The following is a 23,845-nucleotide window of genomic DNA, read 5'->3' as shown; positions in this document are numbered from 1 at the left end:
GTCATGAAACAAAGGCAAATCATCATAAATAACTCATTTTGTACCTGTTTGGGTACTATTTTCTGCAGAAAATCAATTTCGGAATATGAACCAATATCCGCTGAATTTTCCACAATAATAGTATTGATAATAAAAGAGAACTTCATTGAAGAGAAAAGCAAATCAAGAGCATAAAAGTCTCATACAGTAAGAAACTGCAGAAATGGATCAAAGATTTGACAGGAAGTTTAATGTGTACATAAGTAGAGGCTGACAGGAACATGCTGTGTGTGTCAAAGGTTCCAGTGATGGAAAACTGAAACACAGTGCTCACTGACCACAGCATGAGCCTTGACACACATTGTAAATAACCCAAAGATATATGACTGCATTAAGCAGTAGACTGGTGTATTAACAGCAGTAAATCTAGAACAGCAGAAATGGTTGGCATATAGGACTTCCTCTGATTAATATTGTAACAGACTAATAAGAGTATTGCAGACATTTCAAACTGTACTTCTTACAATGCTGTTAGTTTTCTTTTCTGTTTCAGAGTTGCATATGTGGATACTGGTCTTACCACAATCAAGCTAAAGGCTGAAGACTCTTGTGGTCGACAGCATCTCATGACTCTGAAGTTAAATGCAAAGGTGAATTTATGTGGGAGAAAATATTTTAAGGCTTCCTTGAAATAAATGGATTTTTGTTAATTCATAAGGATTTTAGAGAGTTGGTTTGTTTGTTAGTATGTCTATTCTGCAAGATAACAGTGGGGGGTTTTGTGAGAAATTTTTTTATAGAGAGTTTTCAGACTTTTAACTATATTTAAAATTAATATTCCATTATGGTTATCTAAAAATCTCTTCATATGAAACTGTGCATCACATGAAAAACACTTTATGATATTGCAGTTATTTTACTGGATTACAGGCAAAGCCATCTGGAAGACTTTCATTCATTATCACTCAGTCCAGAGACTATGCATATAACAAGAATTAGAGGATGTTGGGTTTCTTCTTTAGCAAGTCTTACTGTTAAAGCTATAGAGATAAAGATTTATGAAAAACTGACTACAGAAGTGAGTTCCTTATGTTAAAAAAAAAATTTCTTCTTAGTCTAAATAATTGTCTGATTTTGACATTGCTTGCAAAGCAAATGCATGGTGTGCGCAGAAGCAGAAAAATTTTAATTCTTCCTGGTACTTAGAACTGAACTCAAATGGCAATGTTTTTCATAAAATTTCTCATTTCAAGGCATAAATCTCTTATCAGAAACTATGAACATCCAGGCTGTATGGTGACAGTTGTATGGTAATAGCTGTTGTCTTCAAAAAAGTTAGTCCAGGGGAAAAAGTAGATCCAAAAGTGTCTAAACATTGTTGTTTGGGACTATCCTTGGTCCATCAACTGGAGTAATAATCTTGAAGGGCTGAGGAGTGGGCATGGTATTGTAAGATTAAATTTCTCCTTTGCAGATGTCCTATATTCCTTTAGATACCAGGATATTTTAGTTTTACATAAGACAAGCTAATTTTACCTCAGAGGGGAAAAAGGAGCCTGTGAAAAAAGTAGTCTTTGGGAATTGAGTTTGCTAAAGTGGTGTTGTGGTTTAACCCCAGCCGGCAACTAAGCACCGTGCAGCTGCTTACTCACTTCCCCCCCACCTGGTGGGATGGGAGAGAGAATTGGACAAAAAAAAGTAAAACTTGTGAGTTGAGATAAGAACAGTTTAACAGGACTGAAAGGAAGAAAACAATAATGATAATAGTAACAATAATAAAATGACAGTAATAATAATAATAAAAGGATTGAAATATACAAAACAAGTGATGCACAATGCAATTGCTCACCACTCACTGACCGATGCCCAGTTAGTTCCCAAGCAGCAATCCGCCCCCAGGTCAAATCCCCCCAGTCTATATACTGGGCATGATGTCACACGGTATGGAATACCCCTTTGGCCAGTTTGGGTCAGCTGCCCTGGCTGTGTCCCCTCCCAACTTCTTGTGCCCCTCCAGCCTTCTTGCTGGCTGGGCATGAGAAGCTAAAAAATCCTTGACTTGGTCTGAGCACTACTGAGCAACAACTGAAAACATCAGTGTGTTATCAACATTCTTCTCATACTGAACCCAAAACACAGCACTATACCATCTACTAGGAAAACAATTAACTCTATCCCAGCCGAAACCAGGACAAGTGGATTTAAAAAAAAAGACTAAAACTATCCTACCTGCACAGAGTAATGAATGCATAATTAATTTGCTAGTCAGTCTGTTATTAAATACATCAATGGAGAAAATATATCAGGAAGTACAATTATGGTCTATTTAATGTGTGAAGAGAGTAACCAGACTGTACTGTCATTGTTTATAAGGGAGCTGCTATCCCATACTTAGTATGACACTAGAAATTAAGTGCAGCCTGTTGCCCCAAAGTTTTTTCTTGATTTTATGGCCACTGAAATATTTTAACTATTTGGAAGCATAAAAGTGCAGGAAAAAAAATACAGTGCAATACCCATTTTTACCAAGCAACTGCCATGGCCAAACACTATTACACTTACGCATTGGCTGGTTCTGTTTAGCTTTAACTTATCACTGAACTGTGAGGGGAATCAAGATCAGCTTTTTCTGTTCTTGTAAAAACTTGTGTATTTTTTTTATAGTAATAAAATATCTGAAGTTGAGACTCCTCATAGCAGAAGAAAGCACCATCTAAAAACTAAGGATATAGTGTAATAAAAAGATTAGATTATCCAACTTGTCTATTGCAACAAGTAATCATCAATTTTTTATTTTTTTTTCTCCAAGTGATTGTTATGATGAAGGATCAATTGCTTGTCCTTTTTAAACCATGTCTGGCATTTAAACTTGCCACAAGAGAAAATTTATATGTGAAACGTGGTTTTGGTGACATGGGGATTTGATTTTCCTTCATGTACATATCTAATACACTTGAAAAGACTTGGCCGAAGTATTTTTTGAAGGGATTTCTTTTTATAACCTGCTTTAATAAAAGTATGTTTATTTCTGTTATGCTGTTTCTTTGATTAAGATTACTATCTGAGCTAAACCTCTCCTCCCCAGCATATATTGCTGCCTCTTGTCTGTATTCTGGCAGATGGTTTTGTTCAGCCTTGCCCTCATGGATGCCATACAGTGAAATGAGTTCATGAGCCTGCTGACAATGTTTTCAGGAAGAAGGTCTTCAAAGAGTGATTTAGTAAATTCTTTTTCATAAAGTTATCATGTGTATTCAGATAATCACCTAAATATTCCTTTGCTGTCACTCTTAACGGTTTGGATGTATTTTGAGGACTTTTCCTTAAAGCGCTCTCAAATGTTTCCACCTGTTATCCTTGTTTTATGTGCTTTGTGTTAGGAACTGTCCTTTCAAAACAGAAGTAAAGTGTCTAGGAAATGGGGTGATCAGTTCAAACCTGGAAGAATTGAGAATGGTCATATCATAGTTAGGTATGTTAGCCAAATCATGTGCTACACAATTTTGACTTTTGTAAATTATTAGGCTTAAACCTCGTAAGAAAATATATTGTTTAATGCTCAGATTACATTTCATGAAATAGTTTTCCGATTTATTTGGTTGAAAATGCCTGGTCTAGAAATCTTTATCCATTCACAATTTAAATAAATAACTAGAGAAGTTTTCTGAAAAAAAAGCATGCATCTTTGCAAGTATGAAACTAAATACATTGCATTTTATTTATCAGATTTCATTTTGTATTGCATGAGAAGTGGGTTGGGTGCTTGCCATTTCAGATCTGAGAATTCAAATAGGCCACTGCAAGAATTTGCATACCATGTAGTAATCAAGATGCTTTGGTAAACATCTGAATGATTTGGCAAGGGTTGTGAAAATACTTTTTCTAGATAAATTTAGCTGCATGCTCAAAAATACAATATAAATATTTTGTTCAACAATTGCTTAAATTTTCTAAAGAATAATAGGATGGTTTCTGACATACATATTTGAAGGTAACTGTAATAACATATGATGTCATTGATATGCTCTGGTATAGTATTTTAAAATACTGTCTCCTGGGGAATCATTCACCTTATTTTATATAGGATTTCATTCTGCAAGGTCTAAAAACATTATGTACATATGTACAGAATCATTGTTGCATAGTTCTTGGCAATTATCTAGTGCACAGTACAAAACTGTGCTCTTAAAGAAAATTTGACTAAAAAATGCGGGGAAAATGTGCTGTAGGTTTTTTTTGGTTTGGTTTTTTTTTTAAAGTAATATAAAGTTAGAATCTGTTTGCAAGCACTTGTTCAAAGGCACCCTACAAATGACTGCATAAAATGAATTTATTTACCAAGAAAGTAAACACATAATTGGCTAGTGCTGCTGGGATTTAAATGAGGTAGTCCTAAAACCAATCCTACGGAAAAATTGTTCTGACTTAGTTTGTTCTAGGCATACTTTTATACATTGAAAACAAGTTTATTTCTATGCAAGCATTGAAGTATTTCATGAAAAATAATACCTACAATACAAAACCACTAACACTACAATACAATACATGAACAGTAACACTACAATAAAAGAAACTGTAACAGCTTTTGTGGCTATACATTTCTAAGTTGTAACCACCTCCTGTCCAAACTGATTGTTTCACTTCTCTTGCTCTCTCACTGTTGTTTGTCTGCCACCAATTTGATAAAATGGTAAAGCACAAGATATTCAAGTTATAGGAGTTGTTTTCAGAAAGTGGATGCCTAACAGAAACCACAAATGAAGGGAAATTAAAAAGCAAGTTTAAACAAATTTCTGTAAAATCATAAATCCAGTAAATTATTATTAAAATCAAGCAGTAAAGAATGGATGCTCTAGGGAAGCTGCATCTCTTTTTTGCTCTTTGCCATAGAGAACCGTTTGAAACTAAGTACTGTAGAATTACATTTTACATAAAATAAAGACACATTTAAAAAACTGATAAATTGATTGATGTCTGATAAATAAGGACAGTGTCTATGTCTAGAGGTTTACTTTGGATGGAGAACGGTTATGGGAGGCAGCACAGCTAAACTTTGCCTCTTTGTCTTAGCTCTCTAATTCTGTGAGGAAGCTGGGACTTTTTTTTCCTATGTCTCCCCAAATAAGATTCTCTGTAACATCTTCTTGGCTTGGCAGTTGATGCAATACTAATACAATTTCTATAAAACTGCTGTGGACATCATTGGTAGAATTTGAAAGGTTGCATAGGACTAAAGGAGGCAACTTCTCAGGTGAATAAAATTTTGGATCGGTGCTTTTAGAAAGGACATAGTTTATTTGTAATTAGATGTTTCTTTCCTTTGCTACTTTATTTTTCAGAAAATACCATTTTTTTTTTCCACAGACTTCATATTGGATGCTGAACAGCAATAGATTTACTAGTGTAATGAATAGCAAGTGCTTAATTTTGGAGTTATCAAACCTTTTATAGCTTCAGTTTTCTTAATACAGCTATTTTTTCTTTTCCTCATTGATACCTTTTAATTTGGGGCAGGGGGTGGGGAGTTGTTTTAATTTGGGGTGTGTGTTTATTAATCTCTTTCTAAATAGTTATATACTTACTGATTACTTTCAGTTTCAAAACAAAAAATGTTGCCAATCAGAGCAAATATTTTAGTTTAAATGGAAATTAGTTCTTGACCCATGAAAGGGTTGTTTGGGTTTTTAACCTTTCCTATCCAGTACAAGTAATTGAGGAGAATTTTTTTTTAAATATTTGATGTTTTAAGTTCTTTTTTAATGTGTCTGTGAACACTGAACACAGAAAACTGTGATTCTCCTGCCTTTACAAAAAATTGATATATAAAAACTGTTTACATGTAGATTTCTTCTTTAAATGATAATTAACAATCATAACTATTTCTGAAAATGCTTTACAGACTGTTTCCTCCAAGAGCCAAGTTCTCAAGATGCTTGAAATGCTTGTATTTCGTTATCAAATTTGGCAGCTGAGTATTAGTCTGACTTTAAACTGAAAAAAAAAAAAAAAAGAAAAGAAAAACTGTATTTTCTTTCCCTCCCTCAGTATCCAACAGAACCACCAGATTGCCTTGTGGATTTTCCTGTTCAGTTTGCTATTTCTTGGATGCCACAGGTAAACTGCTGTACTGTATTTCTTTTTTTAATAACTGAGATACTTACGCAATATGTAGGTGGTAATGAGGGGTTGGACTTTATTTTTTAACTCCAGCTTTTTTCACTGCATGCATTTTACTTTTATACATCCTTATGTAAATGTAATAATACTGAACTCTATATTTCTTATGATAGTATTTTAAGTATTTTCCTTGCCACATAGATACACCTTGCATGTTGTATGCTTTGCACTCATACTGGCTGGTTTTTTTCTTAAGCTGTTCCTACAGCTGAAATATCTTTAGGAATGAGATTGGGAAAATATATGCGTGAGAAACAATTGTCTTAGAAAAGAAGCACCCTCTAAAGTTGACAGAACTTAAAAAAGGCGGTCCCCCAGTTTGTTACCCTATATAGTTTTCATAACATAACAAAACCTTTTCAGTTACAATCAAAAGAACAACAGAAAAGTACTTAATAGAATTCCAATTTCATAGTTTAACTGATATCGTTAATATAGAGAACCAAAAGCCATTGTCTTTTTTTAGTCTCTCTTGCATTATTTCATGTATCTTTTTTCCTTAATAGAGCATGTGTACTTGATTAAATGGATTTAAATGTGGCCACTTATATGTAAGTTAATTTGAATTATCTCTAGAAAATAGTTGATGTTTAATTCCATTTAATTCAGGAAAATAGATTTTACATAAATGATTGCATTTCATAATTCTAACTCTTGTGAGGATTTCTACCCATCAATAAAGCCTGTCCTTATGGTACTAAATTTACATAGGGAACATGGCTGAAAGGTTGCATCAGAATGATTTTAGGACGGGCATATAATTTTGACTGCAAAGCTCAAGGTTCTGTGTGTCCTCTCAGATCCCCTAATATGAGAGCTTGAGGAACTAACTGCAAGAAGGGACCATTGCAAGTGAAAAATATATTTAGTTTCACATGTAATTTTAGGGTTTGATTCTCTGGTATGGTTTGGAACAATTTAAACAGATACTGTTTTTCCCTTAAATTATACTGGATTCCATATACTACAGGCAGGATTTCAAGTGCTGTTTCTAACCTCAAACTTTATACATACTTTTAATAGTATTTTATTAATTTTACAGTTTTGCAATTTATGATGCCTCAAATTAACAACATTTCAAATATCCTTGACAGTCATTATTTCTCTGTGTTTACTGTTTGTAATTTTAAAGCCACTAGCTGGCCTTATGTTTTAATAAAATGTTCTTGAAAAACATGATATGAAGCAGCCTCTGACAAGTTAAAGATGGGAGCGAATATATTAATATTGACACTACAACCAAGTAAAAATCTAGTGTTAAAAATATTACATTCTGATGCTTGAGATTTTAAAATCTTTTTACAGTTAGAATTACCTATGAACTATTTGAAAACATGAACAATAGATGTTTGTATTTAACTGAAGACCAGGTTTTGAAATCATGAGATACTAATTCTAGCTGCTGATAGCCTGCTTTAATACTGAAACAAATACCAGCAACCTGTGTGTTCTGCTGGTATAAATGCTTTAGTTGTAGTCTTTTTTGAAAATTGACCTTATCTGTGTGAGTGACATGAACCTAACACTTCTGGAAAAAAATGTCTGTAGTAATTGTGTAAATTGTGTTTATTTTCAAAATGTATAGAAATCATTGCAGTGAGCAGTCTTCACGCCATGGTAAAATAAGGGTTAAGCTTAGGTAACGCTGAAACACCACTAGTAACAGAATTTAGCAGGTCCTCAAGTGGTTGAAAGTTTTGGTTCCTAAAAGGCAAAACCCCCATGCTATACCTATTTTATAGTAAAGTAACATGAAATTTTGATACTGATAGGTCTTAAATTTTAATATTTATTGGTCATCTTTAATGTAAAAACCAACAAGGCTTAATTAAATTTATGCAATCGCACCGTTAGAATCTAAACACCCATGAAAGAAAATATAAATAAATTTCAGGTAATTGATTATTTTTTTTTTTCACCCCCCTGTGTGTGCTGTTGCCTATTTCAGGTTCTTTTCAGCTCGTGGACTTTAAACTTGAGGGTTTGTTGGGTGGTTGTTTTGGGTTTTTTTTTCTTTTCTTTTCTTTTTTTTTTTTCCTCCCCTCCGTATAATAATAGACATGGCTTTATGGCATCCATATTAAAAATGGGTAATTTTCCTTATGGTCCCTGTCTTCCTGCTGGGTTGATAATGTTTTGATGTATTTTTCTTTTGCTCTGATGAGAGGTCTGCTGCTGCTGCTCTGACATATTCATTTGGATGAATAATTATAACTTGCACAATGTCAAGCTGAAGATGGTAGGGTTTTGTGCGTCATGACAAGCCTAGTAGCCAGTGCAGGTGTCTCACAGCATGATCAGCAACAGCCAGTGTATTCTGGCTCAGAGGAGACATTTTAGAGTAGTAAGAAATCAGCACCAAGGGCAATGCTGCTGCTGCTACTGTTATAAGTGCCAAATAAATGCAGAGTGCTTCTCAATGACAAGTGCAAGAACATCTACTTATTTCAGTTATATTCTTTTTCTAAATAACCAGATAAATGTGCTGTCTCCACATTTTAGCATACATTGTAAGCATGGGTCTGCAGTTTCACTGCATCTATATTCTGCTGCCCTCACATCAGGGTATTGTTTCTATACTGACCACTGCCCACCTGGTTGGCTACATGAAGGTCATGAGAGTGGAAATTAATGACTAATGAGGTCATGCAGCCAGCCAACAATGAAACAGTAATACAAGATTCAGAATGTATAGTGGTATGAATGAGGTTATTCAGTTATTTTGATGAAAACACAGTAAACTGCATCATAATTGTGCTTTTTCTTAGCAAAGGAGCTTCACAGACACCAGCTTTACATGCCTCTATAAATACAAAAAATGGAGATGGTTGACAAGACACTTTATAAAGATTTCAGAGTGTTGTGTCTCATTTTGATTTGTGCTAAGGAGGGGGAAAATTGCTGAAGTTCTGTTTGTGAGAAATGAACAGTTCCCAAGCAAATCTAAAGAATCATAAATTATTTAGGTGATACAGGTGATCCCTTTTCCAGTCAACAACGTTCGCTTTATTAAACTGTATTTTACCTATGAATTCATAAAGGGCAAACAAGTAACAGCACCTGCATTTTAGGCTACTTTACCTTTTCCATTAGGAGGCTTTGCAGTTGTTTCAATTTTGGATAAGCAAATTTTGTGTGAGGAAGAATTTTAGCAAAAAAAAAAAATCTCAGAATAAAGATCACATTTTAATCTTTAAAAAAAATAATAAATTTTGCTGTATTTGCCTTAATTAGAACATTTTTACTACTATTTGGTTAATGTTTAGTCCATTGAGGATTTGGAGCAGGTGTTTGAAATTTGGCAGCATAGCCATATAGGCATATAGCACTTCTTAAGAGTTACTGAAAGGCTTCATGGATTTTATGGCAGGAGCAGACTCAAGACTTTCTCTTTATTCTTCCCAGCCTCTATGGCTCTAGAAATACGGACCAAGAGTAGAGTGACTTTTTTCCATTCCTTCTTAATCCTTTAATTGAAGGAAATAGTGTATGGGCAATAGGGGTGAACTTGGGAAGGTGTCCGAGTTGGAGTAAAGTAAAAAAAGAAGGAAAGGATTGGCATGAAGAGCTACCAGTGATGAGATGGAGACGAGCGTGCAGAGGGTTGAAATGGAAACAAACATGTTGCAAAACTACATGAGACTTTCCTGCTAGCAGTGAAAGTATGTTCCTCTCGGAAACAGACAGGTCCTGAATACCTGATTTTCACTGACCAAAGTAAGTGCTTTGTCTCCTACCAGTTGTTGAACTAGATGGAGGATACATGTAGTCTGACAGCACAAAGGTAACATTTGGGTCAAAGTTTTCAAAAACTTCTGGGGAATCATCACAGTTGATATGTTTACTTGTCTGTTTTCCTGTAAAATAACCAATTTAACCCAGTCTCTACAAACACCTGTTTTCAGAAGTGAAGATCACAGAATCATGGCCCTCCAAATTAACATGAAATTGCTGTTCAGTCCAAAGGACTATGTTGGTATAGCTTGTGTCACTATGTGTCGGATTTTTGCCTCATAGAGCCTTGAATAACAAGGACTTTGAGGCTGAATATATGCTTTGTTGGGAGAGAAAACTGTGTGTGCTGAGAGTCACTTACAGTGCTTTTTCGGGAGTCGTCACTAATCGTATTCTTTGTTTTCTACACTCACAACTTGAAATTTGAAAAATCTGGAGAAGTGTTGAGTGTTTAAAGCTATGACTATGGTCACGGGAGGTGATGTTCTAATAAAACCAGTCCTCTTAAAGCCAGATGAAAGGATCTCAAGCTGAGTGTTCCCAACTAACATTTTCTCAGTCTCTTGGTTTTCCATATGAAAACACAGAATGAGGCCATCTAATGTGAAAAATGCATTTTGATGGTAAACCCAATAATGTTTTTGGGCTGCTCAGCTGCTGTGGTGGTCATTGTAGAGAGCCGAAGGGAACGGGGTCATTAAATCATGCAGCGTATCTCTGTCAAAAACTTACCAAGCTCCCACTTGAAAGTAATGAGGTGTCCTGGGACTGGAGGGCCTTCTCAGGACCTCAGTGCTGTAAGGGAGAGAGGAAGCCAGCTCCGGCTGCTGATTTGGTATGAATTCACATTTGATGGGTCCTTCACCCAGCCCGAGCTCTCGGTATCTCGTACAACTACCATAGCATAGGTAACAGTAGCTAGTCATCGCATCTCCTCTTAGGCTGGTTTGCTAGTCTAAACCAGTAAAACTTTGACCTTGGCGAATGGTGGAGTCTCCATTCCCCATCTTAGAAACATTTTTGTCCCAGCCATGGTGGGTTTGCTTGAGAAGGTCTGGTCAGAATCATGCGCCCTCACTAGTGCCTTCTGCCCTGGCTTCAGTAGTGCCCGGTCAGGCTGGGGATCAGGGAGCACAGCTGCAGAGGGATTGCCTTCCAGCCACTGCAAGAGATGTCAGCGATCCCACGGGGGGGGAATAGTAGTATGTGATCAAGTTAGAAAAGACTGTGATATCCACTTGTGCAAAAAAATGCATTAAGGTTTTGTGACTATTCCAGCACTAGTATTTCCTCACCTCTGCTAGCTAGTCATTACTACTCATATGGGCAGCTGATGTCAGTATCCTCAGTAGTTAGAAATAAAATGCAAGGTTGATGCTACACATTAAAAATATCTTCATTTTGGTTTAAGTTGTCGTGAAAGATTAAACTGCCACAATGTTCTCTGTTTTTGTAATGGATGTCTTGCCTGATGAGCATGGTAACAGTAGCAGATACAGAGGATGGAGTAACCAGTTTGGTTTTGCTAGTGCTTTTTAGAGTCGGGGCAGCCAGCGATGATATCCTGAATTATGAATGTCTTATTTTCCAAAGAATATTTGACATATTTCATACAAATTCTAATGCATTTGTACAAAGGTTGCCAAGAAACAAAGAGCTTGTGCTATTTGACGTTATTAGTGACTACCTTGGTGTAGTGTAGACAAAAAAAAAAAAAAGCATGATAGCAGTCTTTTCTAGGAAGAGTGTTGGGCAATGACCAAAAATTAGTTGGTTAATCAAATAAAAAGGAACGTTACAGTTTTCATGGTTTGCATGACAAGCATGTGATGTATTTAAATAGCTATAGATGCATTTATGTATATAGCAGGAGACAGCTGGCAACATCAATGAAGCATGCAAATAAGATCAAATGAACAGTGCATTAAAAAAAAGATTTAACTACCTTTTTAAGGAACATCATTGAAAAATTACAATTAGTATTAAAATTAATTGGATTTTAAAACTTATCTGTGGGTTATAATCCCTTGATGTTTCTTTTTTCTAGTGAAACCCTTTGAATTCCCGGAAGATAAAGATAAAAATGATTATTAGAGGATTTATCTGTATGTGATATAGAAAAATGTAAAAATCAAAATGGAAAGCAACTGTTGCAAGTACCAGAAAATTATGCTATTAATTTAAGTGTCATCAGAGCACAAAAGATCACATTTCAGGACTGTGTGAAAATTATTAAAATACTGGAAATAATAGTACTTAAGATGAAGATATTATACTCTAAGATGTGGTTAAGTGACTGACACTATTATATCACTTCAGGTATTATAAAAGTAACAAAATGCTTTTAAAGATAATAAGCGTTACATTTTGAGATTGGCAGTATTCACACTTTTCCGCTTAAGTGCTTTCCTACTTTAATATAATTTAATAACAGCAGGAAAAAATGTAGCATTTTATTTCTAAGCTACACCGTTTCTTTCTAAAATATGTATGTGTAAAATATAAAAACTTATTACATATAAAAATCATATTTCTTCATCTGAAAATGTTCATATAATTTGCTTCTTTTTGTCCAGGTGAGAAAGGAAGAACATAATCACTAAAGATTAAAGGAAACCATTCCATGTATATTTTGTGTTATTTATAGAAAAATACCTCTTTAAGAACTGATCACTTGCTTTGCTTTTCCTTTTTGACCCCAAGAACTCTTTCCCAGGCCAAAAGATACCTGAAATATTTTTGTGTTATCTTTTTTGGGTTTTTAGAACATATGTTACCATCTCTTTATCCTAATTGAAGAAGGAAGTCCTGTCCGTTCTCTCCTATCCTTCCTGCTTTTACTCATGCATTTAATTGGTCAGTTGTGTTCTGTGTAAATGATTCCAAAATCCCCTTCGGTGCTCCCAAATGATTCCTCTCTTTCCACTCTTGAGTTTCCCACTACCAAACAATTTGAGAAGGAAGTTATCTGGGAAGAGTTTGTCTCCAAAACGCTTCCCCCCACCCTTGATCTCTCCTCACTGCCACCCTTGTCTAGTTCCTTGACACCTTCAATTTTTTCCTGTCGTAGCTTTGTCTCTCCCCAGGAAGCCACATTGTCATGGCTCCTTGTTCTCCTGCTGGTCAGGTCAGGACACTTCCCAGTTCCTCCACCGATTCCCTCTGACGTCAGGCTGAAAACCTGTATGGGGCATTACGCCAAACAGAACTCCTCTCGTTCCGTTCCTCCTCGTGCATCCTTCACCTCCTTTCGGTTCCCTGAATTCATGTTCTGTACCCTCTGGGCATCTGCATTTGGAAAGGGGTTAACTTGACTGCTGAATGTTTTCTCTGCTTGGATAAGTCTTTCCCTGTAGAAATAGTTACTTCTCTTGTGCTCAGTGATGATTTTAAAAAGACTTCTTTTGCATTGCTGTTCTGTATATTCTCCTGTATAATGAAAGATTTTTCTGATTCCATCTAATCCACTCTCAAATACTGAAATCCCTTGAGTGTAATCCTCTGATTATTAGATGGTTTCTTCTTCTCTTACCATACTTACATGGCTTGAAATCTAATGTTAAGTACCTGTTTTTATACTGCTTAATTTTGAGATAATTATGCCATTGTTAGGCTATATTTCTTAGAGTCTTTAAAAAATAAATAAGCCACATCAGTTATGTGGGTATTTCTGTGTATTTATATTTGGTACTACTGCCATGTTGCTCAGCTGAAGTAGAGACAAAATATCAGAATGTTAGAAGTTTAACAGTAGATAATGATGATTTTTACTTTAATTTTACAGTAGTTTGTTACAAGTTACAAGGCAAATTAATAGTTGTTACCAGTTTTCAGAAAAGTTTTCTGAAAAGGAGTATAAAACACTATCAAATCCAGGTATGATGTATGTATATCACAACATGTTAGAACTACCAGGATTAGAGTACTTATTTGTACTCAGGATACAACACTGTGTTGTTTCAGTTAAAGATACATAACTAGATTTTAACACTTCTTAAATTACCTACAGTTTGTTTTTTAAATATTCTGATGGCTGCAGGTGGAAGCTATATGAAACTTGTTTAAATTTCTTCTTTTCTTAGAACTCTTTAATAGACATTTATAACCAGTTCCTGGTGGCATTAGAATCGCTGAAAGAATTCTGGGATGCCATGGATGAAATTGACAGGAAGACATGGGTGCTTGAGCCAGAAAATCCCACACGGAGTGCTACAACAAGAAGAATTGCAATAGGTATGAAAAGATTTGAAGGAATACAGTGGGTCTGAGAAGTAAAACTTAGGGTGCTGTTGTGCTTTGCTTATCTAATCAGATGGTGCTTGTTGGTGTTAGGAAAATGAACGGTAGCACTTAAAACCAGCAAGACACAACTCTCTTATTCTGTGTAGTTAAAAAAATAACCTCCCAGAGAATACTAAACTTGTTCAGAAAATTAATTACAACTTTATGGTGTCACATAAAATGAAAGTTTCTGCAGGAAAATATTGTGTATTTGAAAATTATGAACATGTAACTGTCAAAAACTGAGGACTTGCATGATAACTCGAGAAAAATCAGTTATTTGTAAAAAATCAGCTTCGATGAAGCCCTTGTTCACAAATTCCAGGGGTTTTTTAACAGTTTATTACTTTAGATTGATCCTGTCCTGGAAGAGTGAAAGGAATGTTAAGAGTGCAGTCAAAAGGGAGAAAAGGGGGTTAAAAGAGGCAGGTGGAAAGGACAAAGAAATAAGAGAAGAGAGGGAATGCGAGGCTTACAGTGTTAAAGTACCTTAATTCACATGCTGATGGCTGGCATTTCAAGGTCTTAATATATATAGGATGAGGAGTCTTGTAATTGTAAAGGAGAAACTTGCCACTGTCAGAGGTTAGAAATGGGGAGCGGGGGCGGAGTGTATCTTTGAAAGAAGAGTTCTGATTTTTAGCTTAAATCCAAAATACCAATAGCACATTGTAGAAATCTGAGAACATACAATGGACCAAAGTAGACCTACGTTGTCCCTGAAACCAGTGGCAAGAATGACCGAAGAAGGAAAGGAGCTAGTGGGGTGCTGAGGCTGCTTCTTCATTGGGGGTGGAGGGCGGGACAGAAGAAGTTCAGCAACTGGCTAAAATGACATGGGTTGGACAACACTTCTTTTTTGTGTGTGCGTGCAGTCAGGGTGGCTTTATGTTGGTTCTGCTGTACTTTGACACAGACCAATGAAAAGGAAAGAAGCGCCTCAAAAAGTGCCTCACGTTACATCAATGGAGGGCAGTACAAGGCTTTGAGCCCTTTGAAGATGGTGATGAACAACAGTTATGACTAAACTTTGATTTCAGTCATTCCTCCCTTCAAGGAGGGCAAGCCTAACGTACTTCTTTATTACAAAAAATGTTGGGTTTCACCTGGTTTTATTTAGAAGAGAATTTGCTGTGAGGTTTTTAACCTGGATCCAGAACATTTTTGAGCTGCTTACCCCTTATGAATAGCAGACCTTAGGAGGATGATGGGGTTATCTTGTAAAAGAAAAAGTATTTGCTATTTCAAAAATATGCCATTGTTCACTCAGTCCAGGAGTATGCTGGGGGGGGACTTTTACTGCTTAATAGGGTCTTTATGCTTCTCTCTTTGACTGTAAAAGATAATGAGGAATTAATAACAATTACCTCCCTACTACCTTTAAAATTTCACTAAGATTTCAAGTGGATTATGTCATCCAGCTTGAGTTTGATTATTCAGAAACAAGTCTAAGTGTTAGGTTAAGATTAGTCTAAAAGAAATGCAAGACTGGCAGGTTTTTTTAATCAGTTGCTATTTTTAATTACAGTCCATTGAAATTTAAATATTTAATATATACTAATATTTTGTACAGTTAATTTGGATACCTACCAACTTTTTAATCATTTACTGCAATGAAAACCAGCCTGAATTAACCAATTTAAAACTGCTTTTAAAAAAAGGTTAATGTTTCCATTTTCAAACACTTGACTGCAAAGAAAAGCTTCCCCTATGACTTACTTGCTTTCTCATTGTAGGGAACAATGTCTCTGTGACCATAGAGGTAGATCCTCGACATCCAAGCATGCTCCCCGACTGTTATTTTCTTGGAGCAGATCACGGTAAGGCAGCAGACACACACCGTTTGTTTCTCTTCTAGAATCTGATCTCTGGCAAGCAGATAGTAGTGTAAGCTATGTCAGACTCCTGGGGTAAACTTTACTTAAGCAGAGCCAGGAATTAAGCTGAATACGTGTGTAGGAGAGTGTTACACAGTAGATGCTGGGGTTTTTAACAGCCTAAATCCATAGCATGCTGGTTTGCTCTGTGAGTGACACTTTTTTCCAGTGCTTTCCTAGCACAGTTTGGAGGGAACTCTGTCCCCTACAGGTGATTACCTAACTGTGTTTATATTTTAATATAATTTTCTTCAAAAAAAAAAAAAATTACTACATAGGTCCTAATAGTGTTTGGGAATATTTAAGTCTCTTATTCTGTGTCCCACAGCTTTTTACCAACTTTTTAAGGTAACTACGATCGTATCTTCAACAGTATGATGTTTTAAATATTAGTGTAATGAATTCCCCAAACTGAAAACTAAGAGCAGTCTTTGACTTGGGTACCTTAAGTAATTAAAGAACCCCTGACCTATGCCTTCCCCTTCAGTGCTGAAATATTGGGTTAAATTGGGTGGGAGAGCAAAGGGGATCGTAAAGATGATGTAATTATTTATGTACATTGTTTGCAGGGGTTAACCCTTTGAGAATTAAGCTGAACAACAATATGCACTTATGGTAAGCATCTTTAATAATATAGGTTTGAAACTGAAATGGTATTTGCCATTCCTAGTGTTGACTTTTTCACCCTCTCTCCCACCTGCAGGGATCCAGAAATCAGTTTATTACAAAACTTGAAAGACCTCTTAGAAATTGATTTTCCATCTCGTGCTGTGTTAGAAAAAAGTGTAAGTTGCTTTCTGTTAATCATCGTTAATTCTGAATAAGTAAAATTTAAATAGTCATTTTATAACTGCCAGCAAAAATAAGAGACTTCGAATAGAGGTAATTGGATTAATATATTGTCATAAGGACTTCTGAACTTCAAGCAACAATTGTCAGAGCTTGTTAACCTTTGATTAGAGGTGCAGACTTTCCTGTGGCCTTCATAGCAGTAAGGCGATTAATAATAGGCTTCACTATTAAAAGGGAAAGAGGAAGTTCCAGAGTAGCTAATGAGATGTGGAAAATCCAAACACTCTGTTACGGATGTTGATGACTTAAGTTCTAATTAGGCAGAGCTCCTTAGAGGGGACAAGAGGCCATCCAAATACTGGTGCATTTCAAACAAACTTGGAATTAATTTTTGACAACGCTGTATTTACTAGCTTCACTTTCAACTTGTGAAATTTTTAAATTAATATCTGACTGAGGTCTCGTGTCTAATGTCCAAATGTAATGACAAATCATTGTGTTTAATAAAAAAGAAACAATGGGGCCCAAGAGTATGAAAATGCTTGTCAAACTCGATGTAATTCAGTGAGAAGATAAAATAGAACCTACTAAAGTCTTGTATGTCCGGCACCTAATCTCACTCTTTATACCATACAGTGTAAACATATATATTGAAGGCAAAATACTTAGTAATTCTAAGTAACAAAAACTGCAAAACCAAAGACAAATGGATGAACGTGTTTTCTGTGTTACCAGCCCTATTTCTTCCTTTCAGTTGTACTGCAAGCTAAAACATGTTGTGTTTTAAGGATTTTGCTAAGGACTGTGGAATCTGCTATGCCTATCGACTCAATGGCACTACTCCAGATCAAGTGTGTGATGATCCCCGATGCGGACAACCTTTTCACCAGGCTTGCCTCTATGAGGTAAAGTAATTAATGGGACAGACTTGCTCATTAACTGACAGAGTCTAGAAAGTAAGCATTGCCCACTGAAATTTAAGATGAAGCAAAATCCTTTAAGGAGTGCTACAGCAGTCACTGTGCTTCCTCTTCTCTCCTAACCCACAATTCATAAATAGGCTCCCTGTGGAAGGGAACCTGCCTCACTTTGTGGTTATACAGACTCTTGACTTGACACACCCCCTGTCAGGTGTTGATCAACTGAACTCTGTTTGGAAAAACCCCTGGTAATAGATTGTTCTTAAATTTGATATGGAACAAATGTGAATTTTAATCCACTTTTACTTATGTTGCAGTGGCTACAAAGTCTTCCTTCTAGCAGACAGAGTTTTAATGTCATCTTTGGTGAATGTCCATATTGTAATAAGGTAAGGAAATCTCACGAAAATGAGTGATTGAACTAAATTGTTAGGTTTCGCCTTTATGTAAGCTACCACAGACTAAGTCAGTTGTAAAAGAGAGTATGTGACTACTATATTCCCTTTACACATTGGCATAAAGAGAGGAAAACTTTAAATTCCCATGCATTTAATGCATCAGCATTTAACTAAAGGTTTTCTGAAACAGTATAAAGAAAGACAGCTACACACTAGTTATCAACATACTAGTGAGAGTAATTAAATATCACACCCCATTTTACTCCATGATACTTTTTTAATGTTGCTGTAGTAAAGGTCCAGTTTCAAAAAAAAAAAAAAAATCCCAACATTTTAGCATTTGTAACACTAAACAGCCTTGTACAAATAGCTTAGTGCATACATAACTATTGAGTGCAGATTTGGAAAGTTTAAGAGAACTTGCCTGTAAAAGAGATGTATTGACAGTATTATTTAAAAAAATCTTTTTCAAGCCACTGACGCTGAAATCTTCAGTGAAGAAACTTTGAGGGAAAAACTGTGCGATGGGCACACAGCTGCACTTAGACTGAAGACACTGAAACAGTGACATCAAAGAAGATACAAGGAAAGTAATATTAGTAGCAGAAGTACAAGTATAGCTATACTGTAGTGGTATGTTTCGTCAGTAAATGCAAGCCGAAATATAATGGACATCGAAGGACTAGTGATGTCAGAATCAGTTTCTTGCAGTGATAGCGGATGATCTGTAGTTAAGAGTTGATTGTGTTTCTTTTTGGATTCAGAGAATGTTGCTTGGGGGTCGAATGGTGGTAATTCTCTTGCAGTGTCTTTCTGCAGGAAAAGAAAATAAATATGGGAATAGCAAACTTAATATTGAATAAGTGAGTGTGAATCGGAAAAACAAAGACGCGAAAGATGACATCTAGGTATTTAAATTATCCTGGAGAAAGCAAGACAATTCTTACAAAGTCTTAACTCTGGGATTTGCAGGTATAAGTATATTGTATATTAAGTGTACAACATTAGGTATGATTAAAAACCATCTAAGGAGACATACTCTATTACTGAAGTCAACAGCTGAAATCCTTCTATATCTTTAACTTGTTTCCAAATAATGTTAATATTTTAAGTCTTTACAGTGTTTCTGCTAATAAAGTTTAGCCTGGAAACCCTAGACATTACTCTGAAGTCTGATTTGCTGTTTTAATTTGTGTAAGTTTTTGGTTTTCCTAGTGAAGCTAAACTTCTCCTGCTTTATCACAGATAGCATAAATATGCGAGTAGTGGGGATTTTGTTCTAGTTGGATAGGGTGGTGGTTGGGGGCTTTTTAGGTCTCCAGAAGCAATGTCATCCTTGGCTTACCTTTTTGATCTCCATTTCTGAAAGGAATCCCCAAACACCATGCTTCTGTTTCTCATCTATCCAAGACTTGACCATATTTTCCATTGTCCCTTAGAAAAATTTCTACCTCTGGTTTCCTCTCCATGATCCCATTTGCAATATGTTATTTTTTACCAATACATCCCACTCAATTTCAACCCTAGCAATGTAGTTCTCTTCGTGAAAATTCATAATGTAAATTGTATTTCTCTAATAGAAATTTCCTGTCTTCCTGTTTTATTCCTCTCTCAAATTGGTGATAGACATGTCTGTTTCTCTTCTTTTAATTAAATATGGGCTCCATCTGATAGAAAGATACTATTACGTCCAACACAAGGGCAGCTTACAGGTTTTTTCTTCTCTGCTTTTTGTTGTTTCCCTGTATTTTCTAGACATTACCTCGTTCTCTCTTCCCCAGGTTGTCTAGCTGTCCTGTCTCTCATAAGCATCCTACCCTTCTTGTCCTACTCCTCTCGGTCAGGTGTTCCCCTTTCAGCATAGAAATGCTTCTTGGTTTAATTTATACCTACACTTTAACTGCTTTCCAGTAGCATCTTACTAAGACACACTCAATTCATTCATTGTCCCAGCTATGTGATGTTCTTCTGAATGGACTTCCCCAAAAGATAAAAAAACAGGGAGAAAGAGAACTTTCCCTCCAAGTTCTGTATTCAGACGGTTAACTGCATCGTCTGTTAATGGCAACAGGATGGCCATCCCATCTAAGTGTCTAACTTAGTTAGAGTGAGGTGCCTGCAGTTTACTACTGCAGGCAGTTGCCTACTCAAAGGGTTTGGAATTGCTCTCTGGAGAATGCGTGACAGCCTCTCACCACTCTAGTTCCTGCATGAACCATTGTTTTTTCCCTGCTTTGTGCCTGAAGAATCCTCCTGAATTTTCATAACCTCAGTACTCTAAAATTTCCTATATAGCTTTCCTTTACCAACCTCCTAAATTATGTGAAAAAAATTGAGAGGAAGTCTGCAAAATGAAACTAATACAGTCTTGCCTTTTTTTCCTTCTCCAGTTTCTCACTTGAATATCTTAAATGTTATCTGACATCCGTTTTAACTCTCCCCTATTATGCATAATATTCAGTGAGTACCACAGAACTATTCTACATCAATGCAGCACTATTAATCATACTGGAGTAGCAGCTTCTCTTTTATAAAGACTAAATCAAAACACAAATATAATCTAAATACTAGACCAGTGATTGGTCCCTTTTCTGCAAGAATGTGCTTTTCATTCCTCCCACTAAAAGTTGGGAAACACGAATCCCCAAGTTACTCTCCAGTGTCAAGATCTGTAATCCATACTGTGTGTTTACTGTTCAAGTAAACAGGGGAATTTACACCAGCTCTTGTTTTTTTTTTTTCTTATGCCATGTTGGAAACCTAAATGTGGCTCTCTTTTCCATATTGGCTTCTTTCTTAGGACTATGGTAGCTTTTTTACACAAAATCAGGAGGGAGGAGATTTGGGGGAAGAATTTGCTACCTTTTTTTTGCTAATATCTTTTAAATGTTACATTTGAGGACTAGGAAGTAGCACTGCAATACCTTCATATTACAAAATCATATTTGTTACTTTGAGTCACTGTTGTGTCAGGACTCGAGAGACTTTTCAGAATCTATCTACCTTGCTATCAGCCAAAACATCTCCAAAAATTGTTCTGCTCACCACTTTACTGCCTGATGCTCTCAGGTACAGCTGTGCTTTTTCTGCTTCACTCTCCTAGCTTGTACCAGAGTCTCCAGGCAGTGATCAGCAGACTGCTTGAAGCAAAGAATTTTGGATTAATAATAAAGCTATCCTTAAAGTTGCATTTTTGTGCTTATTAGAAATCATCCTCATTTAACAAGTTATTTTTCTATATGAAAGAAACAAACAGGGTAGAATCTCTTTGTCGAAGTATACATAAACTCCATAGAAAAGGAGCACAGTATGATTACTAAGGTGTACTTTATTCTGCATTATTTTTACTAACATTTTTTCATCAATTTTTTCATGTACAGTTGAAGAGTGAGACTTGAATACATTCATTCAACCCTTTTATGCAGTAAATTACCAATAATATTTGAGATGAGTTAGTTAACTACTAAAATCCTCAGATTAAACAGTCAGAATTTAAGAATTTAATTAAGAGTGCTATGAAGTTTTCCACTACGTAGAAAAGGAAACTACTAAAGTAAGTTTCTACCAAGAAAACAACGGTTCACAAACGGAGATTGTTGTTTCCCCAGCACCTTTATCTGTTGGGCAGATACACTGGTGCAGTACTCAAAGTGCAGTGTTTTACTATCAAACTATAAAAAAACAGGAGCGGTAGTTTGGGAATAGTATGACCAAGCAACTATACGCAGACTTTTAGTGTTTGTGGCATATATTTAGTTTAGGCTTTGTTTGTGGTCGTGTGGTGGTTTGTTTTTTTTTTTTAAACTCTTATTTTTAGAAAAGCTGATCTTTCTCTTGCAAGGTGCCATGACTGTTCTAAGGTAACACCAAAAACCTCACCTTTTGTGGGTGTTCAGTCTCCTGAATCGTAGTGTAAAATTTAACTAGCTTCTCTTCAGCCTGGAATTGCCGGTGTGTTACCCGAGCATGGGGCCTGCTTAGGCAGTTACATTCTTCCTCTTTCACTGTGTTTTGCTTCTGTTGCACTGGCTTTGGTGAAGGCTTTGGTAAGCGAACCTGTAGATGTACATAGTAATTCTGTATGCTTACAAGAATTCAGTAACGTTCAAAATTGTCACAGGTACCATTCTGATACTTGGACCTGTCAGGTTTGAGACAGGTAAGTTTAGTGCCCTCTCTGCACTTATTCCCTGGGCTTACAAGAAACTCTGAGTTTTAGGCTTGGAATAATACAAGCCAGTAAGCGTATGCCAACTTCTGGAGTATGAGACATAGCTCCTGGCTTTTTTCAAGCACTTTTTTCCCTTGCCGACCCCAAAAGGTGGACATTGAGCTGACAGAGCAAACAAACTCCCAGGAGATACCATGCATTACTGCGATGCCCAAATCCTCACCTGCTGAGGCTCCGTTTGGTGAAGCATCCTGTTAAACTTAGTTGGCTTTTCTTCATCTTGGAGTTGTTTGCCTGTTACCCCAGTACAGGCTTTGTTTTGACAGACGTATTCTTCACCTTCCATCTTTTTTTGCTTCTGCTGAACTGGCTTTGGCATAGGCTTTGGTAAGTGAACCTGTTGATGTACAGTGAACAATTTTGTATAGTGAAAAAAAGTCAGTATTTCAAAAAGAAAAATGTTCCGTCTTCAGTTCTGAGAACACAGAATGAGAGTAAGCTTTTATCTTTCTCAAAAGAATTGTTTTCAGCATTTTAATTATCAATAAATGTCTTCTTCAAACAGTACAAAGTTAGAGCTATGCTGTATTTGCGAAGTATGCTATAAAATAAACTTCAGTTATACATTTCAAAACATTCACTAATAGCCTTTATTGGGAACGATGCCAGTAAGTCACTGTTTGTTTCATTAACAAGTAGAGCTGAATGCATTTTGTATCACTGGATTGAGTCAAATGCAAAATTCTCTAAAGTAAGATAATAGCCAAGTCTTCTGACTTGGGTAATCTAATTTAAGAGTTAAGGCTTATATTCTTCTACAGTCTCCTAAAACGTAAATGGGGAATACACGGTGAATAGTTGCATGAGTTAATGCAAGTTTTTTCCAGTGCTGCTCTAAGCAGTATCAAATGATGTCTGGTTTTGGCTTTTCTAACTTGGAAGACAAATGTAGCCAAAACACAGGCTGTATGCCACATGCCTTTGGTACTTCTGGCACACTAATAACTCTGTAACTGTAATGTTTGCATATGGTCCTCTATGCAACAGCTGTATCTGAATATAGCAGCTAAAAAAGAAATAATGGGCTGCTTTTTTATTCTGCAAATTAAATACACACAGGAGATAGAAACTGCACAAACTAAATACCGTTGAAAGTGCCAGCAGGCACTTCATATATTGTTTAATCCAAAACACCTCTTAAGAATATAATCTGTATAGTTCTGCTCTGTGAAAATTACTAACTTTAAGAACATAAAGGTGTATCTGTTCTGAACAACAACTCAAGCTAGTTTCGGACAGTCTACCTCAGGACCTAACACTGTAGGTAGCCCTGAGCAATGGAATTGCACAGGCAAGGCTCTGTGCCACACTGACAGTTATCTGAATGCAGGGGCCCAAGCTGTTTTCTCTGCATCAGGGCACCACACTGCGCCGTGCAAGAACTGCTGAGCTTGTTGCCAGCAACCCCTGGTATCTTCACAATGTATACATACTTTAAATGACTACACCAGTTTC

The 23,845-nt window shown here is 36.2% G+C and overlaps 2 protein-coding genes across 5 annotated transcripts in view; one reads left to right on the top strand and one right to left on the bottom strand.

Annotated features, from left to right (window-relative positions):
* FANCL (FA complementation group L) overlaps nucleotides 1-18,872 on the top strand; it is a 32,117-nt gene extending 13,245 nt beyond the window's left edge. Inside the window, exons 6-14 of one of the 2 annotated variants that reach the window (XM_075035392.1) lie at nucleotides 533-629; nucleotides 6,025-6,093; nucleotides 13,974-14,124; nucleotides 15,909-15,992; nucleotides 16,619-16,664; nucleotides 16,753-16,834; nucleotides 17,630-17,746; nucleotides 18,079-18,150; nucleotides 18,633-18,872. In XM_075035392.1, the coding sequence (XP_074891493.1) occupies nucleotides 533-629; nucleotides 6,025-6,093; nucleotides 13,974-14,124; nucleotides 15,909-15,992; nucleotides 16,619-16,664; nucleotides 16,753-16,834; nucleotides 17,630-17,746; nucleotides 18,079-18,150; nucleotides 18,633-18,668 (754 nt within the window). In that variant the 3' untranslated portion in view covers nucleotides 18,669-18,872. Of the gene's footprint in view, nucleotides 1-514; nucleotides 630-6,024; nucleotides 6,094-13,973; nucleotides 14,125-15,908; nucleotides 15,993-16,618; nucleotides 16,665-16,752; nucleotides 16,835-17,629; nucleotides 17,747-18,078; nucleotides 18,151-18,632 lie in introns of both variants that reach the window. The other variant, XM_075035391.1, reaches the window with a different exon arrangement.
* VRK2 (VRK serine/threonine kinase 2) overlaps nucleotides 18,234-23,845 on the bottom strand; it is a 46,843-nt gene continuing 41,231 nt past the window's right edge. The window contains exons 13-15 of one of the 3 annotated variants that reach the window (XM_075035388.1): nucleotides 22,554-22,727; nucleotides 22,039-22,215; nucleotides 18,234-18,972 (exon numbers count right to left, since the gene is read on the bottom strand). In XM_075035388.1, the coding sequence (XP_074891489.1) occupies nucleotides 18,730-18,972; nucleotides 22,039-22,215; nucleotides 22,554-22,727 (594 nt within the window). In that variant the 3' untranslated portion in view covers nucleotides 18,234-18,729. The remainder of the gene's footprint in view (nucleotides 18,973-22,038; nucleotides 22,216-22,553; nucleotides 22,728-23,845) is intronic. The other 2 variants (XM_075035389.1, XM_075035390.1) reach the window with 2 other exon arrangements.

Source organism: Buteo buteo, chromosome 9 (genome assembly GCF_964188355.1).
Source record: "Buteo buteo chromosome 9, bButBut1.hap1.1, whole genome shotgun sequence".
NCBI lineage: Eukaryota > Metazoa > Chordata > Aves > Accipitriformes > Accipitridae > Buteo > Buteo buteo.
The sequence above is the reverse complement of the archived record's forward strand: the minus strand, read 5'-3'. Positions and strand labels throughout refer to the sequence as shown.